The following is a 16561-nucleotide window of genomic DNA, read 5'->3' on the forward strand; positions in this document are numbered from 1 at the left end:
GGAACGGACAAGTTCCTTCTAGAGTTCTTGTGTAAGAAAAAGTATGAAATTTTCAAGGAATAGTGGGGCAGGGTGAGAGCTACGAAATTACCAGTCGTGCCATAAAACATGGTATGTGCACACGCATCAACAGAACAGATCAGACACTCCAAAAGGAGAACCATATGTATGCAGGAATTAAGTTTATTTTAAAAAGGTATTTAAATATGGAAAGAATAACCCATTCAGTAGATGGTATAGAGACAAATGACTACCCCTTTAGAAAAAAAAAGTTGCCTCCCATAAAAAATAAATTTCAGACAAGTTAGATATACACACACATACATATCCTTAACTCATCTGAAGTTTATTTTTTGTATATATACACATACACACAAATACAGAGACATGTATATATTTAAAGCTATACGAAGTAATATAAGGGAAAGTGAACAAGGAGCAGACAAACGAAGCACTAGCTGGAGAGGACGTGCGATCAGCGACAGGTCTTTCAGATTGTGTTTTAGATGGGAGATTCCATAGCACCTCTGACGCTAACATATCCAAGAAGAGAGGATGGCAAAAAACAAAACTCACATAAACTCCTTAAGTGAGAGGACAGACAAGCTCCGAAGCACAAGAGAAAAGGTTGAAGTCCCACTGGATTATGTGGGGAAGTTAAAGACAGGACAACCCATGAGCACATTTGTAGGGTTGGTAGTGAGGAGGTGACAGTTCCCTCCAGTGGCTCTTATTTCTTAATGAAGTATGTGGTGAACACCTAAAAGGGGGAGGGGAATTGGTAGACAACATACAAGTTTTGAAACACGACATCCCAAAGATCTGCTCGGCAGTGCTGAGTGTCCACCTGAGGTCTGGAGTTATGAATTGAAGGTACGAGTTAGGTCGGCTGTTTTCTCTAGCGGAGACCTGAGCACAGGCACAGAAGCGAGCGGCTGGGCTGGCCAGGGTTAGGTCCTACCAGATGCACACAGGGGAGGGACACAAGGGAGTGGAGGCGATGGATGCAATCGATGTTGCACAAGGAGGGAAGTGAAGATAGGACAATAATGGGAAGGATGTGGGGGGGGGGTTATGGATGAAGATACAGAGGAGGTGGTTGAGGAAGGAAGCGAGAAAGCCAGGAGGTGGTGATTGTACGGATATGTGAATTCAAGAGGGGCTGCAATTCCTATCAATGGCAGGGGTGCAGGGAGTGACCAACGAGGTAGGCAGCAGGCCTGGAACGGAAGACAGGGAACTAGGGGGGCACGGTGTTGAACAGGCCCATCCATGGGATGGAGAAAATGGCGGCAGAGGCAAAAGTGGAAGACTGTAAACCAGGAGATAAACTGTTCACTGTCTGAACAGTGATTAGGAGATCAATGACAAAAATGAAGAGAGTATATAACCAGAGGTAAAAGCTTCAAAGAAGTGGGATGACGTGGTCTGTAGGAGAGCTGAGGAGTAGAGGTCTGAGGAGCCACAAAGAGGCCACCGAGCACAGCATGTACACACAGTATGGAGGTGGGCACTCCTGCAATCACGGTGACTAAAAAGCCAGGAAAAGCAGCTTACGAGGCATGATGAAATTTGTCCTGAGTGTTTCTGAGAGGCAGGGGGCACTAGGTCCTAGAGCCGTGTTCCTGAAGGCCTGAGTCAATATTAATTGCAAGCAGGCAATACGGAGGGTCTGCTCCCAGTTATTATTAAATACATGCAAGAAGGCACAGCACAGGGCCTGGTGAGTGCCCAATGAGAGAGAGAATCTAGGAAAGGTTCCAGCCATTCCCATTTCCTGCTCATTTAGGACCTGCACCTGAGCGACCCAGTTTTTAACTTCACCACAAGTCCCTCCTCCCTCCAGAGAGCCACTCAGACACCAGCACAAATCATCACCCGCCAGGGGTTTAATTCTCCTTGAGCAGAAGGTCAGTTCAGAGAGGGGCCCTGCCTTGTCCCCCATCCCGGGGGGAAGAGCTACAGAGCACCCTGAGAATGTCCAAACTCAGAGGAGCCAAGAACTAGTCTCTGAGCAAGAGAAGTGGGTCCAGGGACTCAGGCTGCCTCCTCTTCTTCGCTTTCCTCCTCACTCTCGTGATACTGTCTGCGGTTGGTGTTAACAAAGAGGTCAGAATCATCTTCAGAGCTGGACTCTTCTCCTGAGGACTGTGGCTCCGCCGGGAGTTCTGGCTGAGTCTGTCTGCATGGAGGAAAAGGGACAGGGTTAACCCAATGCCTTCTGGGAAAACTAGATCTGCAATCAAGGAGCCCCACTAAAAGGAGGACCACATGGCCAAAAAACTCTCTAAAGACTACCTCCCACCCCACCTCAAAAGTTTGCTAAAATCATTGGCTTTAATAATAAGGAAGTCTACAACCACCAACTAACGCTCAGTGGACTCACACCACATACCAAGTATTATGCTAAGCAATTTTACAAGCTTAACTCCTTTAATTCCCACAAAGCTCCCACTTTATAGAGAGGAAATCCAGGCTTAAGAAATCAAGTAACCTGTTTGAAATCATTCACTTACAAGTGGCAATGCCATGATCTTAACCTGATTTTCAAGCCATACTCCTAACCACGTATTTAGGAGCGTCCACCAAGGATGCTACATAGAAAGAAAGAAGGTCTCTACGTCCCCCTCAAGGCACCAAGGCCTGAACCCCTATTTTTTGTCCTAAAGCTTGTTTCTCACCTGTTCCTATTGTTGTTCTGTTTCTCGGCCATTTCTGAGAACGCTTCAGGCCTGTGCCAAGAGAAAAGCCAGGGTCAGAAAGGACAGAAAACTTGATCAGCAAAAAAGCTGTTTCGAGCTGTCCCTGCCTGGGATGCCATGATCTTCCCTCCTCTGATTTCACAGCTAGGAAGTCAGTGTCCCCAGAAAGGAGGCAGCCAATGACCAAGGGGACTACCCTACCAGAGCCCTTCCTTCTGCAGAGAGCGCACATGGTCTTTGCAGAGCACAAAGGAGATCTCAGCTTTCACTTTTTCTCCCTCTTCAATAGGGTCAACAATGAGGAAGTCCCCTGCAGGTGAGAGAGAAGAAAAAACACAATAGAGCCTGCTTGTAGAGGGGAAAGCCAAGCTCACAGGAAACAGTTGTTCCGTAGAGGGCTACCTCTCTCACCTCTCTTGATCCAGATGTTCTTACGGTATTTGGAGGGCATGCTCACCAGGAAGCGCTGCCCCTGGGCTGTCTCCACCTCATGCAGATTGTTCCCTGGGGTCCTGAGTACCTGGTCCAAGAGAGACCAAGAACTAGTCAGCCTCTCCAGTCAGCTCAGATACCCAGTAAGCTATGCCGCATCCTATCCCCATTCTAGGGGCCCAAGGGAAGTAGAGGGATGGGGAGGCAGAGCAGCTTGTGCCCAATGCCACTCACCCTCACGATCTGCTGCTGGTCAGAGGGCACCATGTGCTCCCCCAGCACCTCCTTCACCACATGCTTCCTCTTGGTGGCCTGAGACATGCTGGGTCCTATCCCAGGGGGGTGAGGGATGCAGAGACTGTCAGCTCCTCCTCCTGAGTTTCTTGGATGGCCAGTTCAGAACCCAGGACTGTTCTGAAGATGGAGAGAGACCTTTTACTGAGGACTGACTGTGTCCTGGTTAAGAACGTGAGCTCTAAGGGGCGCCTGGGTGGCTCAGTCGTTAAGCGTCTGCCTTCGGCTCAGGGCGTGATCCCAGAATCCTGGGATCGAGCCCCACATCGAGTTTTCTCAAAGACTTCAGCCCCACTGCTCTGCTGGGAAGCCTGCTTCTTCCTCTCCCACTCCCCCTGCTTGTGTTCCCTCTCTCACTGGCTGGCTCTCTGTCAAATAAATAAATAAATAAAAATCTTTGAAAAAAAAAAAAAAAAGAACATGAGCTCTAAAACCTAATTACTAGTATTCAAATCCTATATTGGCTATTTCCCAGCTGTTCAACTTCTCTAGCTTCAGAGAAAAATAGTAGCTAACTCCGATCACTATTAGAATAAAATAATGCAAACTAAGCACTTAGTACACATAAAACACATAAAAACAACTCATGTTAGGGGCATCCGGGGGCTCAGTCGGTGAAGCATCTGCCTTGGGCTCAGGTCATGATCCCAGGGTCCCGGGATGGCGCCCCACATGGGGCTCCCTACTCAGTGGGGAGCCTGCGTCTCCTTCTCCCTCTGCCCCTCCCACTGCTTGTGCCCACGCTCTCTCAAATAAATAAAATCTTTTTAAAAACCCTCATGTTATAAGTACTGGCATAATCACAGAAACCAAATACACGTTCTACAGAAATCATTCTGGCAGCCGCTCGGGAAGGAGTGTGAGGGCAGCTGTATCTTCCTCAACACATCTGTACATCCGACGCGTGGCACATCACACACCACAGATGCTCAGTTTTTCAACACACGACAGTCAGAAGCCAGTGAGGAGATGCGCGACGGTCCAAGCCAAGAACGATTTAATAAAAGGTCGGGTAAGCCGGCTTGGTCTGCGGCATCGGCTAGATTTCTGACGTGGGTACTGAGAAGACAAGGACTGCTACCACCGAGGCTGATGGTTTCCAAAAGCAAGCTCCGAAGTGTCACCTCTAGCTGTCGTCCCCTGCCGTCCTCCCTCCCTACGCTGGAGAAAAGGCGCTCAGAGAGAGACCCACACTTACTCTCTGGCGCTCGTCTCCCACAGGCGCTGCCCGAACGACCTCGCTCTCCAGGCTGGACGCTGGGAGCGGCTCGCCCACGACTCACTTCGCAGCTGAATCAACGAGGGCACAGAAAAGGGGCCTGCCAGCGGTCACGACACTGGCGTGCACATAGACTCAAGTCCCCCGCGCCTCCGACTCCTACCCGACTCCTCCAAGCCCGGTGACGACGCGGACCACGCGAGCCTTCCTGGGTCGGACCCTTCCGAGCACCGTACTTCCGGTGCTATCTCGGAAGCCTATCGGCCACCTTCCCCCGCCTTGTCCGACCCTCTAACTCTTACCCCCGCCGGATCCGCCGAGGCTAAGCTCTTGAGTTCCCGATGCCGCGCACCGGAGAATGGAGTTTTCTCAAAGACTTCAGCTCTCTGAGACCGGGCATGCTGCCCGAAAAGCGAGACCATATAAGGTAGCCGGGCTTCCTGCGAGGCAACCCGAGAGCAGTGCCTACTAAGGGCGCCGATGAGGTCGGGAGCCCCTCATCTCTATGGCTCTCTGCGGCTAGAAGTGCCCAATTCGGAATTTTTTTCAAGGCGGCTCCTGAGGCGACCCGGAAGCGGAAGCGGAAGAAAGTTCTAGTGGGTTGAGGTATCGGTGGGAGCAGCCGGGTGGCGGGAGGAGCCGTTACAGGAGCCAGAGCTGCTGGTGAGCGCTGGCCGCGAAGCAGGGCCCGAGCTGGAGGCGGGAGGGGTCGCGGGGGAGAGGGGAGGAGAGCGGCCTTGCCGCTGTGGCTGGCCAGAGGATGCACCCTCGGAGAGGGCCCGGGCCGCCGTGCGGGGAGAGAGCGGGGCGGGGCGCGGCGGCGCGTGGACGGGGCGGGGCCTGCGGGCGGAGGGGGCGGGGCCTGCGGGCGGAGCCGGCGGGTGGGGCGGGGCCGAGCCGGGGCGGGAGCCAGAGCCGGGACCCCGCGGGGCTGAAGGAGCAGGTGTGCGCGTTCCGGCCCGCGCTCTAGCCCTCTGAGTGGTGCGTGCGGGCGACTGGAGCCGAGAGACCCTTCATTTGCTTTTCAGGCCGGGGAGCCGCTCCAGGCGGTCTCGGTGCCTCCTTAGCCCACCAAGGTCACAGAGGGAGTGACCGCTTCAGGGAGGGCCCAGGCTACCGAGCCTGGGAATCTTCCCACTGCCCCGCCTGCGCCGCCTGTGAGGGCAGGCTAGTTTTTCCTCTGGGGCAGCACGAAAACCCAGTTCCCGCAGAGAGCCATTCGTTTGCGGAGCGGGGAAAAGGCTCTTCTTGGACCTCAGTTCTCACATCCGTAAACCGAGGGGAATTGAGTTGGCCGCCGTCATGGCTGGTTTCTGTTTCTCCTAACATAACATTGCACCGGGCCCTTGGGAGTTCCCGGTTTTCAGCCCTAACTACCTTTTCTTGGGATTCCCAGATTAAGCTGATCAAGATGACAACCTCCCAAAAGCACCGGGACTTCGTGGCAGAGCCCATGGGGGAAAAGCCAGTGGGGAGCCTGGCCGGGATTGGTGAAGTCTTGGGCAAGAAGCTGGAGGAAAGGGGCTTTGACAAGGTGTGGGGGGGCTGCATGCACCTGGGAAGGGCTGGGGGTGGCGGACCACCGTATTTCCTGGCACTTTGGGGGTGAGGAGAGTGAGAGTAGCTGTTGGGGGTGGCCAGTGGTGTGTAATCTGAAGAGACAGCCACAGGCTGCCCTGCTTCCTAGGCTCATGTGCTCTGAATGCCACAGAAGTGGCCTCCTTGTTCTTTCTCGGCCCCACAGAGCACTTAGCAGCATGCCCTTTACTTTGCCTGTTTTGCAGGCCTATGTGGTCCTTGGCCAGTTTCTGGTGCTAAAGAAAGATGAAGATCTCTTCCGGGAATGGCTGAAGGACACATGTGGTGCCAATGCCAAGCAGTCCCGGGACTGCTTCGGGTGCCTTCGAGAGTGGTGCGACGCCTTCTTGTGAGGCTCTCTTGGGGAGCCCCCAGTCCCTAGCCCCAGCATTGAGTCTCCAGAGTTTGCAGCCGCGTGGGGACTCCTCCCCTGTCCTCTACAAAGGAAGAGATTGCTGTTGTCGTACTCACTTACGTACTTCCAGGTCTTTTGGGGGTTCTTTTCCCTCACCATTTCAACTTTTTTGAAATTCTCGCTCTTGCATGCCTCTCCCTTCTCCTTCCCCTGGCAGTTTCATGTCAACAATTACCAGCTTTTCCGAGTGGATTCCTGGCCCTTCCCTCAACCCCACCCCCACTGGTCTGTTTTATGCTATTTGGCTCCTTTTTTGGCAGAATAGTCACTGTCCTTGTAAAGTTTTTTAAATCAATAAAGTCAGTGGCCTTCGTGACTGGGCTTCATGCGTTGAAAAGCAGGTGGGCTGGGACTTCCTCAGGGACTGACCAGGTCTGCGGTACTCCTTATCAGTGCAGATCGAAACTGGCAGCTTCCTTCCCACTCTGGAGGGCAGTCACCCTGGCCATGTGGGCCTCAGGCAGGTGCCTTGGAGTGTCCCTTAGTAATCTGGCAGAGAGTGTGGGTTGATCCCTTCCTGGGATCTGGGTGGGCTGTGATGTTCCAGATGTCAGCCCAGTCAACAGCTGGGCTAGGCAGCACCTGGTGGAAAAGTCAGTGGGAGTCAGATACCAGGAAGAGGGTGGATCAAATGTGGGTTAGAGTTCACCTGACAATTGTCATGTGCTCTCCTGGCCTCCTGGAGGAGTGGCCAGGGCTCTCGTCGTCTGTCTGGCTCTCTTAGGGAGGCAGAAAGAACATGAACATACACTATTGTTGGGTACATTTTTGTCCTTGTCTTTGTTGAACACTCAGTATGAACCAGGCCCATGGCTAAGATCTTTGCAAACATTTTTTTCTCCCACAGTAAGAAGTAATTGTTTTCTCTTTTATAGGTGAGGAAACCAGAGGCTCAGATAGACTGAGTAATTTGTGGATTTACTGCTAGGAAGGAACCAGATTGGTTCTCAAATGTAACTCAAAACCCATGTACCTTAGGGCCCTTTGTTCCTGGGTCATGTCACTTGGCCTCTCTGAGCCTCTGTTTCCCCACTTGGAAAATGAGGTTGTAAGGATCAGATGAAATGCTAGCTGTATAGCACCCAGCCCTGCTTGGATTTCATTCCCAGCCCTGCGTGGAGCATCGTCCAGGAACTACTTGCTTACAGAATTTTCCTCAGAGGGCTTACAGCCCGGTGAGGAGAGAATGACAGATATTAAATGCAAAAAGGAGAAACCATGAGAAGGTTCTCGTGTTCTCGGGTAGGGCAAAATTAAGAAATTGATAAATTCGACCCCACTCAGAAATTTGTCTAAAGATACCACGAAGAGGATGGCGGTGCTAACCCAGGGAGGGAAAGGATATTTGCAGCACACATAAGCAACACGGGCCTGCGTCCAGAGAAGGTGACTATAACGAAGACAAAGCAGCCAACACAACAGAGAAAGAGTAAAAGACCTGTGAGGCAGCCACGAGAGGAGTGCCCAGATAGTGAATAAGCTTGTGGAAAGGTAGTTAGTCACAGCAGTAATCGGGAACGCAAATGAGATGCCATTATACACTCACTGGCAAAAATTCTGAAGTCAATACTAAGTGCCGATGAGGGAACGGAGCAACAGTTTCTGACATCCAGCTGGTGGGAGTGTCAATTGGCCTGAACCCTTGGGAAAACAGTTGGGCGTTTTCTAGTAAAGCTGAAGATAAGACCCGTCCTGTGACCCAGCAGTTCCATTCCTGGGGCTGTTGTAAGGACACCCGCAGACCTTGCACCTGAATGCGTGTTCACACGGCTTTGTTTCTAACAACCCCCAGGGGCTGTCCATACTAGTGAAAACGAACAAATGACAGGTGAATTCCAACGCTCAGCAAACAACAAAATGTCAAATAGTGTGATTCCATTCACGTAAAGTTAAGTGGATTCTTGCTCAGTAGTCTCTGTATCAGTGGTAAAACTAGAAAAAGCAAGGAAATGCTTATTGCAAAAATCATTAGTGGAAAGAAGTGGTAGTAGTGACCTTTGTGGGAAGGAGGCAGGTGTGAGGAGTGGAGGGCTTGGGGGTGAGGGCGACAGTTTCCACGTCTTTTGTGGTAATACAGGCATTGACTAATTATCTATTAAACAGATAGGTTCTGTGTGCTTTTCTGAATATTAGCTACATCTCTGAATAGTAGAAGGGTAAAAAGGAAACCAAAAGTCAAGCCCCAGGAATAGAGCAATTATGTGATTAGTTGGAGATCATGATGGTTATAGTAGGAGTGAGGGTTCAGTGCAGGGCCGGGTCTGGAAAGTGAGCAGCTGCCCCGGAAGGGTGCCAGGTGGCCAGAGCAGCACCCGGCTTGTGTTACAGGCCACATCTGGGAGGGTGCCGGCCTGACTCCCAGACTGAGCTGGTAATTCACACTGTCCCTAGAATTCAGCCTATGTTTCTGATGCTTCCCCCGATGGGTTCAGGGTCACCTCAGAGTCCCCTCAGCCTTGACCCTTTGTGTTGCGATGCTGTTGCACAGGCCTGGTGTGCTTAGGCAGGAGCCTGGCAGGGCCATGGCCTTCCCCTACCGAAGTCCTGATACTGCCAGATTGTTGCTGATGCTCTGGGAGGCCCTGGAGACTCCCTCCGCCTCCACAACACCCTCCCCGTGGCTCCTGCCTTGCTGGTTGTCAGGTTTTGCCTCTCACGGTGCTGGCACTGGGACCCACCCAGCAGAGACCTGTGGGACATGCTGCCGTTCTGCTTCTGCCCCAGGGCTCTTCCCTGCCTCGCCCACAGGCTTTGTCTCTGAAGGGGCTGGAGCCTGCTTTCTCACCCCTCGCTTGGCGCTCAGGCAGTGTCTGTGACGCGTTAGTAGGTTGAAACCCTTTATCTGGGCTCTTTAGTGCATCCCACACAAGTTCCTGGTTCAGTCCTAGAGCAGCAGGAGACAAAGGGCATCTAGAATGTACCTTACGACAGTGTGGCTTCAGAGATCCAGCCCCAACTTAGCCTGCAGGACAAAGGGACCAAGGCCCGGAATGCTGGAAAAAGTAGACCTGAGTGGGGACTGGTAGGTTATTTAAATGTCAGCCCAAGGGGCGCCGGGTGGTGCAGTGAGTTAAACTTCTAACTTGGTTTCAGCTCAGGTCGTGGTCTCAGGGTCGTGAGATCGAGCCCCACATCGCGCCCCACGTCATGCCCTGTGCTTCGTGCAGAGTCTGCTTAAGACTCTTTTTCCCCTCTCCCTCTGCCCCTCCCCCCCAAAATAAATAAATCTTTAAAAAATGAAAATGCCAGCCCCCAAACTGCTCAAGAGGTTGTGCCTGGCCAGGGGGCGTGGAAGTCAGCAAATATTGACCAGTGTTCCTTCCCTGCTGGACTCCGCCAGAACTTGACCCCCTCAGCCAGTCTAGTCATGAGTGCTCAGATCGGACCCAGAGCTTGGAGGGAACCCAACTCCCATGCTCTGGAGTCCTGAACGGGTCCCGCTGTCCCTGGCGGAAAGTAAGGAGAAGCTACAGGGCAGATCCAAGCCCAAGACACACCTCCCCACTCTGCCCCAGTAGCCGCCCAGGTGGTGTGAAAGGCTGAGAGTCTGTGACTATCAACCTCCTTCCCTGTTGCCGCCTCCCTGCAGGGACCCAGGGCTCCTTCTGCTGTCACTCCTGGTTGACTGATTACAGCCTGAAGGAGCCAACAGACCTGGTTCTATCTCAGTTCCTCCTTGGCTTGCTGTGTGACCCAGAGCCAGTTGCTCCCTGTTCTCTGTCACCCGGCGCAGCTTTGTAAAGATTCAAGAGCTAATGAACTAAAGCCCTGGCACTTAGGAGCGCTCTTCCACAGATGGGAGTTCTAGTCACGGTTGGATCGCAGCTTTCCCTGCCTTAATGTCTCCTTTCTGGGATGTGGTTAGGGACACAGGAGCAGAGCCCTTCCGGGGGGGGGGGGGGGCGGGTATCCGTGGCCCAGCTGAAAGTTCAGGGAAGAGGGTTCTGGGGGCAGCACAAAAGCCCTGAGTAGCCTCATCCCAGGGTGAAGAGGATGTCGAGGGCCCACCCTGGTCAGCAAGACCCTTTGGCCAGGGGCAAGAGAGGGGTGCCATGGGCAACCTGGATTGGGATGCCTGGGCCACAGTAAAAATGGAGACTGCGCCCCATGGCCAGTAGGGGTGGCCAACCCTGAGCTCATACCTGGCCCAGGCCTCTTTCTGGAAGTCAGAGGGGTCCAGGCAGGATGGACTCCAGGCTGAGGACTCTTCTCCAGATGAGACCCACAGCCCTGGGAAAATCCTCTTGGGGCACCGCTGCCCCCAGGGAGCCTCCCCCTACCCAGCCGACCTCATATCCCCATGGAGAGGTCCGGGACTCACACTAGCATGCTGACATGTGGGTGCCACCGGGCTTCACCACTGACACTTTCTTTTGACCGCTCCAACTTCCTAGTAAACCAGCTTCTGCCCAGCAGTTCTGAGGATGGCAAGCGTGTGCAGGCCCTGGTGCAAGGCCTGGCACATAGAAGCCCGGTAATTGTTGATTTCCCCTCCCCATCCCTCTTTACCCACACTAGCTGTGTGACCTTAGACCAGTGACCTGACCTCTGATTAACTTACTTCATTGGAAAAATGAGGTTGAGGCTTACTACCTAAGAGCGCTTATGATAGACCAGTGGGTGAAAGGCCTTTGGAGGTCGTTAGGTTGTGGTACTCGTCTGCCCCAGTGCAAAGGAGTGATGGGTAGGGTAGGGGCAAGTGAACTAGGGACCCATTGGCCCTTAGTGAATCAGAGACCAGGCCTTGGCTAGTTTTCCAGGGAGCTGTTGGAGGTAAGTGTGGCCATGGCTGAGCTCCAAGTGATGGCAAAGCAGGCCTGGGAGAGCCCCCTGGGGGGCTGCCTCTCCCTCCTCTGTCCTGCACAACCATCTGGAGCCTCTTTACGCCCTCCCAGGTCCTCTGAGGTTGGGTTTCTGCCTGGCCTCGGCCTCCTCTAAGCCATGCTTGAGCCAGCTCTCCCACAAACTGGGGTCTGTCCCTTTAAGGCAGACACCTGAGCCTGCAACTTGTGACTCTTCCTTGGAATCCCAGATTGGTTGTCACAGCTGGGCGGAGGGGGTGGGGAGCAGCTGGTCCGGGTCTCCCAGAGAGGAAATCACTGCCCTTCCCGGCCCTGGGTTCTGAGAGGCCGGGAACTACGCCTGCTTAGAATATTCATCATAGCTACCATTCGTAATAGCTACCAACGGTTTGTCAGGTGCTGTAAACCACCACCTCTTCCAAGCCCCAAGCGAGATCCTTGGAATCCCTAAGCCCTGACAAGACCTCAGTGTCCCAGGGCAAAAAGCCTCACCTCCCCTCAGCAATACATGATTAAAAGTACAAGCTACACTGAACTCTAAACCATGACCAAGGAAGTGCACCAAGATTCAGACTCCTCGTGGGAGCTGCTTCAGTGCTGCCTATTGAACCAGATTTTCCCAAAAAATTCACAGCGCCCTCTTTTGCTGCTGCCTCCAGCCTGCGCTGTTCACCTGTGGGGGGCCGAGTCCCAGGCGCTAACGTCAGAATAACCTTAGCGGGGTAAGAGTTGTCCCCTTTCCTCAGAGGATGACAGTGAGACCTTGGGAGGCCAAGGGACTTGTCCAAGTCACCAGTCAGTAAATGGCAGAGCCCGTGCGACACACCCCTCGTCCTTGCCATCCTCATCCTGTGGGCTCGGTCTGGTTTGAGAGCACAGATCTGAGTTCGACTGGTTGGACTCCAAAGCTGGTGTCGCCACTTACTATTTACTAGCTGGTGTCCTTGGGCAAATCTCTTCCCTCTGTGTCTTGTCTCTTCCTCTTTCTTCATGAAGTGGAAACATTAGTAATTCCCATTTCTGGCTGTGAGGGTCAGACAGCGCCCAGCTCAGCGCACTGCTCTCCTTTCCTGCTGTTTTTATAGGACCAGGCCTTCTCTAAGCACTTTACCTGTTGCGTCCTCACAGCAGCCCATTTTACAGAGAGGGAAACCGAGGCAGTGAGCTGTTGAGTCATTCCTCCCAGGTTACACACATAGTAAATGGTGGCAATAGGAACAGCTCGCTAGTAGCTGTTGGTTTTTCATACTGGTTGGGCCTTCCATGAACATGGTGGGCGCTTGCTGGGAACTGTCACTGTCCTTTCCCTCACCCAGCTGGGTGTGTCCCTGGAGGGCAGGGCAGCATCGTGGGACACAGGTGTGCTGGGGCCTTCCACTGTCCCCTCGGGCAGAAGGGAGGCGGCCTCTCAGACCGCCCAGGCTCCGCGATCCCTCCCCGGCCCTGCCGCGGGGGCGCCGGGCGGGCGGGGCCTCGAGCCGGTAAAAGCGGAGCGCGCCGCGGGCCTGGCACTGCCGCCATGGCGCCTCCGAGCCTCCCGCGGGCGCTCGGCCTGGGCCTGCTCGCGCTCTGCCTCCTGACGCTGCTCTGCGGCACCCGCGCCCGCCCCGGGGAGCGTTTAATCGGAGGCCGCACGAACCTGTCGCCCAGCGACCCGCAGGTGCAGAAGGCGGCGCAGGCGGCCGTGGCCAGCTACAACATGGGCAGCAACAGCCTCTACTACTTCCGAGACACCAACATCCTCAAGGCGCAGAGCCAGGTGCGGCGGGGCGGCGGGGCGGGCGGAGCGGCAGCCGGGGCCGGGCCAGGGGGGCATGGGGGGGGCAGGTTAATGGGATGTATTTCTTTCATTGAATTAATGCCAAAAATTTATTATAAACAACATATCTGGATTTCAATAGACAGGATCTAGCCCTGAATTTCACAGGGACTCACTAGCCTTACTCCCCGCCCCCCCCCCCCCCCCCCCCCGCCCTGGGGGGTGGACTGGGGAGAGGGGAGTGAGGGAGAGAGGGCCGTGGGCTTCAGGGCTTGTGCGCACCTGGGGCTCAGCTTCCTGCGTGGCCCAGGCCTCTGCCCCTCTTCCCAGGGATCTCCACCAGAACTTCCCCAGCCAGGTCTGAATCCCCAGGTCTGGGCCAGCGTGCTGAATGTGGAGAGAGGTGAGAGGTCTGGGTCAAGGGTAGTCTTCCAGCACTCCTGACCTGCTCCTGCCCTCCCTCCCCAGCTGGTGGCCGGTGTCAAGTACTACCTGACCGTTGAGATGGGGAGCACAGCCTGTCGCAAGAACATGGCCACTGGAGACCGCGTGGATATCACTACCTGCCCCCTTGCCACAGGAGCGCAGGAGGAGGTAATAACCCTGCACCCCACTTCCCAGCACCCAAGGCTCTAGGTTGTCCATCCTGAACCAGTCTGGCTGGCCGGGCTGATGTCTGGCTGAACCTGTCCCTGTCTTCGGGATGATACAGCCCCCGGGCCAGGGTGGGGTGCAGAGAGGCGGAAACTGGGGCTTCTCCTTCACGGGACTGGCTAGAAAGATCTGAGATCTAGTCCTGCCCATTTGACTCATTGTCCCTTTGGCCCAGTGACTGCTCCTCTCGCACCCCAGAGTGGAGCGTCACAGGCTGAGGGTAGCAGTTGCGAGGAGTCAGGCCTGGGACCCAGACTCACCCCTCCTTCTCTCCCTGCTCTCCCTGCAGAAGCTGCGCTGCGACTTCGAGATCCTAGTGGTGCCCTGGGAGAATTCCTCGCAGCTTCTAAAGCATAACTGTGTGACCATATCGTAGGCCCCTTTGGGCATGGGAGCCGGCGGGGACAGGTGCATCGTGGGAAGGCACTTTAGGTCCATGGGCACGTCTGTCACAATAAATTGCTGGTACTGCTTCTCGCATTGGACTCTCCCGAGTGCTTCACTCCTCCCCCACCTCTTCCCCTCCCCCCACCTCCCATGCCTACTTGCAGCAGCACCCCCTCCCCAGGCCAAAGAGAGCCCATACCACCCCCAGTTGAGCTTCTGTTGTCTCAGCCCATACAGTGCTGAGGGTGCCAGGGTCAGTCCCCAAATGTGGAGTCCTCCAAACACCCCAGCATCCCAGACACACAGCGTCAACTCTCCAAGGACTCTCAGTATTCTGAGTTGAGGGGTGGGAGACAAAGTCACAGGAGAAGGGATGACGCCCCAGACTGAACAGGGCAGGAGTTGGTGAGTGCCCTGCAGAGTGCCTGAGCTCTGCTCCCTCTCAGCTGCCACGATGACTCAGGGTGACACAGGCTGGGTTCAGCCAGCCGGGCCCCAGGATGCTGAGCTCCCAGCCTGTGGGGTCCTATATCTGCCCGCGGGCCAGCGGTGACAGAGCCCCCGTAGGCCAAGAGGCCATGAGGGCTAGGACAGTGGCTTTCAAGTTCACGCTGTGGGCCATTGGCCAGAGGGGGTCCCCAGGGCTTTGCCCCAGGCAAGACCCCTGGAAGGGGCTGGACAGGAAGCCCAAAGGGGACCCAGGTCAAATCTACTGCCTACAGGAGGGATGAGGGGACAGATGTGATGTCATTTAAAGAAAACAGAACTGCAGCATTTTTTGCACAACTGAATTTGTGGCTGCAAATCATACTACACACACACACACACACACACACACACACACACTGAAACCACAGTGCACGCTTGGGTGCTCCCAGACACCATATCCATAACCAGAAAGTCACAGACACAGCCTAGCCACCCAGAAACACCGACACACACTGAAGCAACACCCTCCACCCTCCTGGATGTATACAGACCTCCACACGCACAACCCCAAGACCCACATGCCCCACCCAGAGCCGTGCCTCAGATGCACCCACACACACCCACGCCTGGAACAGGAAGGTCAGTAACTGGATCCCTTGGGAGCACTAGGTGTGGGCACCACCAGGCCCGGGCAGAATCGTGGTGGCCGTGGGGCTGGAGAATGGCCCCTGCCTCCATCTTCTGCCCCTCCAGGCCAGGCCTCACATCCGCCACTGTGCCTGCCTTCAGTCCCCTGCCCGATGCTGGGACCTACTGAGGAACAGCCCCCGGTCCCAGGCCCTGCCGTCTGCTTTCAGAGGCCGTCCTGGGGTAGGGATGGGGGGGTGCACAATAGAGGCGACTGGCCTGAGGAAGTCTGAGGAGCGAAGGGGCTGAGTTTGACAGGAGCTAGGGATGCGGGGGAAAATTCAGCCCTGCTTCTGCGCCAGCCCTTCAGATGCGGCAGCTCAGCCTGCCCAGGGCCACCCAGCAGGAGCCTCCAGCCCGGAGCTGGCGCAGGGACAGGGCAGGAAATGCTTGTTGAATGAATGTGTGAGGTGGTGGGTGAGGCGAGGCCCGCAGATATGGCCAGGTGGCCTCTCCACCCCCGCAATCTGTGCCCCAATCCCAGAAGCCATTTCCTCGGCACAGTCCCTCCCCAGGTCCTGGGCCAGGCAGTACCCCTGGCCAGGCCAGGGAGGGAGGTGCTGCTTCTAAGTCCTGGGGCCTGGCATCCTCACCACTGCCTGGTCCAGCCTGGAGGTAGGGGGAAGACTGGCCTAACTGTCGCCCCTCTGCCCCCACTCCGGAGTCCTGCTGCTGACCCCCTCCAGGGGGGTCACTAGAGCTTCACTCGAGCAGAGATGAGGTGGCTGCTGGAGACAGTGGAACACCCCATTCTAGTCTGGAAGCCCCCAGGTCTCAGGCACCCTGCCCAGGATCAGGCACTTGGGGACCTGGGCCAGAGCCTCACCTCCACCCCCAGCCGTGGGGACAAGGGCTCTGGGCATTTTGCCCAGGTTCAGGCTGAAAGTAGGGAAACTCACCTAAGCCCTAGGCCAGGCAGGGTGGAGAGCGACCATTAGGCTCATTCCCTGCTTTCCTCTAACAGAGAGGCTCACTCACCCCCCCCCCCCCGAACTCCCACACCCCCTCACGTTCCCTGTACCCCCACCAACAGCCTGAGGCCAGGAGGACTTGAGCAACCTCTATCCTACTTCCCCTCACTGAGGTTCTTCAGCCTGACCCCAGGCAGGGCAGGGTATGGCAATGACCTCCGACCTCTGGGTGCGTGCTATCCCCGTTGAGCTGGCACTCTGGTACTAGATTCTGAGGGTCTTGGGAGGCCCA

At 55.2% G+C, this 16561-nt stretch overlaps 3 protein-coding genes across 4 annotated transcripts; 2 read left to right on the forward strand and 1 right to left on the reverse strand.

Annotated features, from left to right (window-relative positions):
- Positions 1 to 165: 165 nt before the first annotated feature.
- EIF1AD (eukaryotic translation initiation factor 1A domain containing) lies at positions 166 to 5144 on the reverse strand. 2 transcript variants are annotated; one of them, XM_026483166.4, is made up of 6 exons: positions 4950 to 5144; positions 3369 to 3548; positions 3114 to 3222; positions 2904 to 3012; positions 2682 to 2732; positions 166 to 2182 (listed from the first exon to the last, which is right to left on the reverse strand). In XM_026483166.4, exons 2-6 carry the CDS (start codon positions 3453 to 3455, stop codon positions 2038 to 2040), a joined length of 501 nt encoding a protein of 166 aa, XP_026338951.1. In that variant the 5' UTR covers positions 3456 to 3548; positions 4950 to 5144; the 3' UTR covers positions 166 to 2037. The 2 variants fall into 2 exon arrangements, with proteins under 2 accessions (XP_026338951.1, XP_026338949.1); XM_026483164.4 differs by having other exon boundaries at positions 4627 to 4955.
- BANF1 (BAF nuclear assembly factor 1) lies at positions 5051 to 6681 on the forward strand. Its single transcript, XM_048214999.2, has 3 exons — positions 5051 to 5074; positions 6044 to 6181; positions 6432 to 6681. Exons 2-3 carry the CDS (start codon positions 6059 to 6061, stop codon positions 6576 to 6578), a joined length of 270 nt encoding a protein of 89 aa, XP_048070956.1. The 5' UTR covers positions 5051 to 5074; positions 6044 to 6058; the 3' UTR covers positions 6579 to 6681.
- A 6254-nt stretch (positions 6682 to 12935) lies between these two features.
- CST6 (cystatin E/M) lies at positions 12936 to 14335 on the forward strand. The gene is made up of 3 exons (XM_026483167.4): positions 12936 to 13201; positions 13670 to 13795; positions 14145 to 14335. The coding sequence occupies exons 1-3, from the start codon at positions 12962 to 12964 to the stop codon at positions 14229 to 14231; spliced, it is 453 nt and encodes a 150-aa protein (XP_026338952.1). The 5' UTR covers positions 12936 to 12961; the 3' UTR covers positions 14232 to 14335.
- The last annotated feature ends 2226 nt before the right edge of the window (positions 14336 to 16561 follow it).

The sequence above is a fragment of the Ursus arctos genome, unplaced genomic scaffold (assembly GCF_023065955.2).
Source record: "Ursus arctos isolate Adak ecotype North America unplaced genomic scaffold, UrsArc2.0 scaffold_23, whole genome shotgun sequence".
NCBI classification, from domain to species: Eukaryota; Metazoa; Chordata; class Mammalia; order Carnivora; family Ursidae; genus Ursus; species Ursus arctos.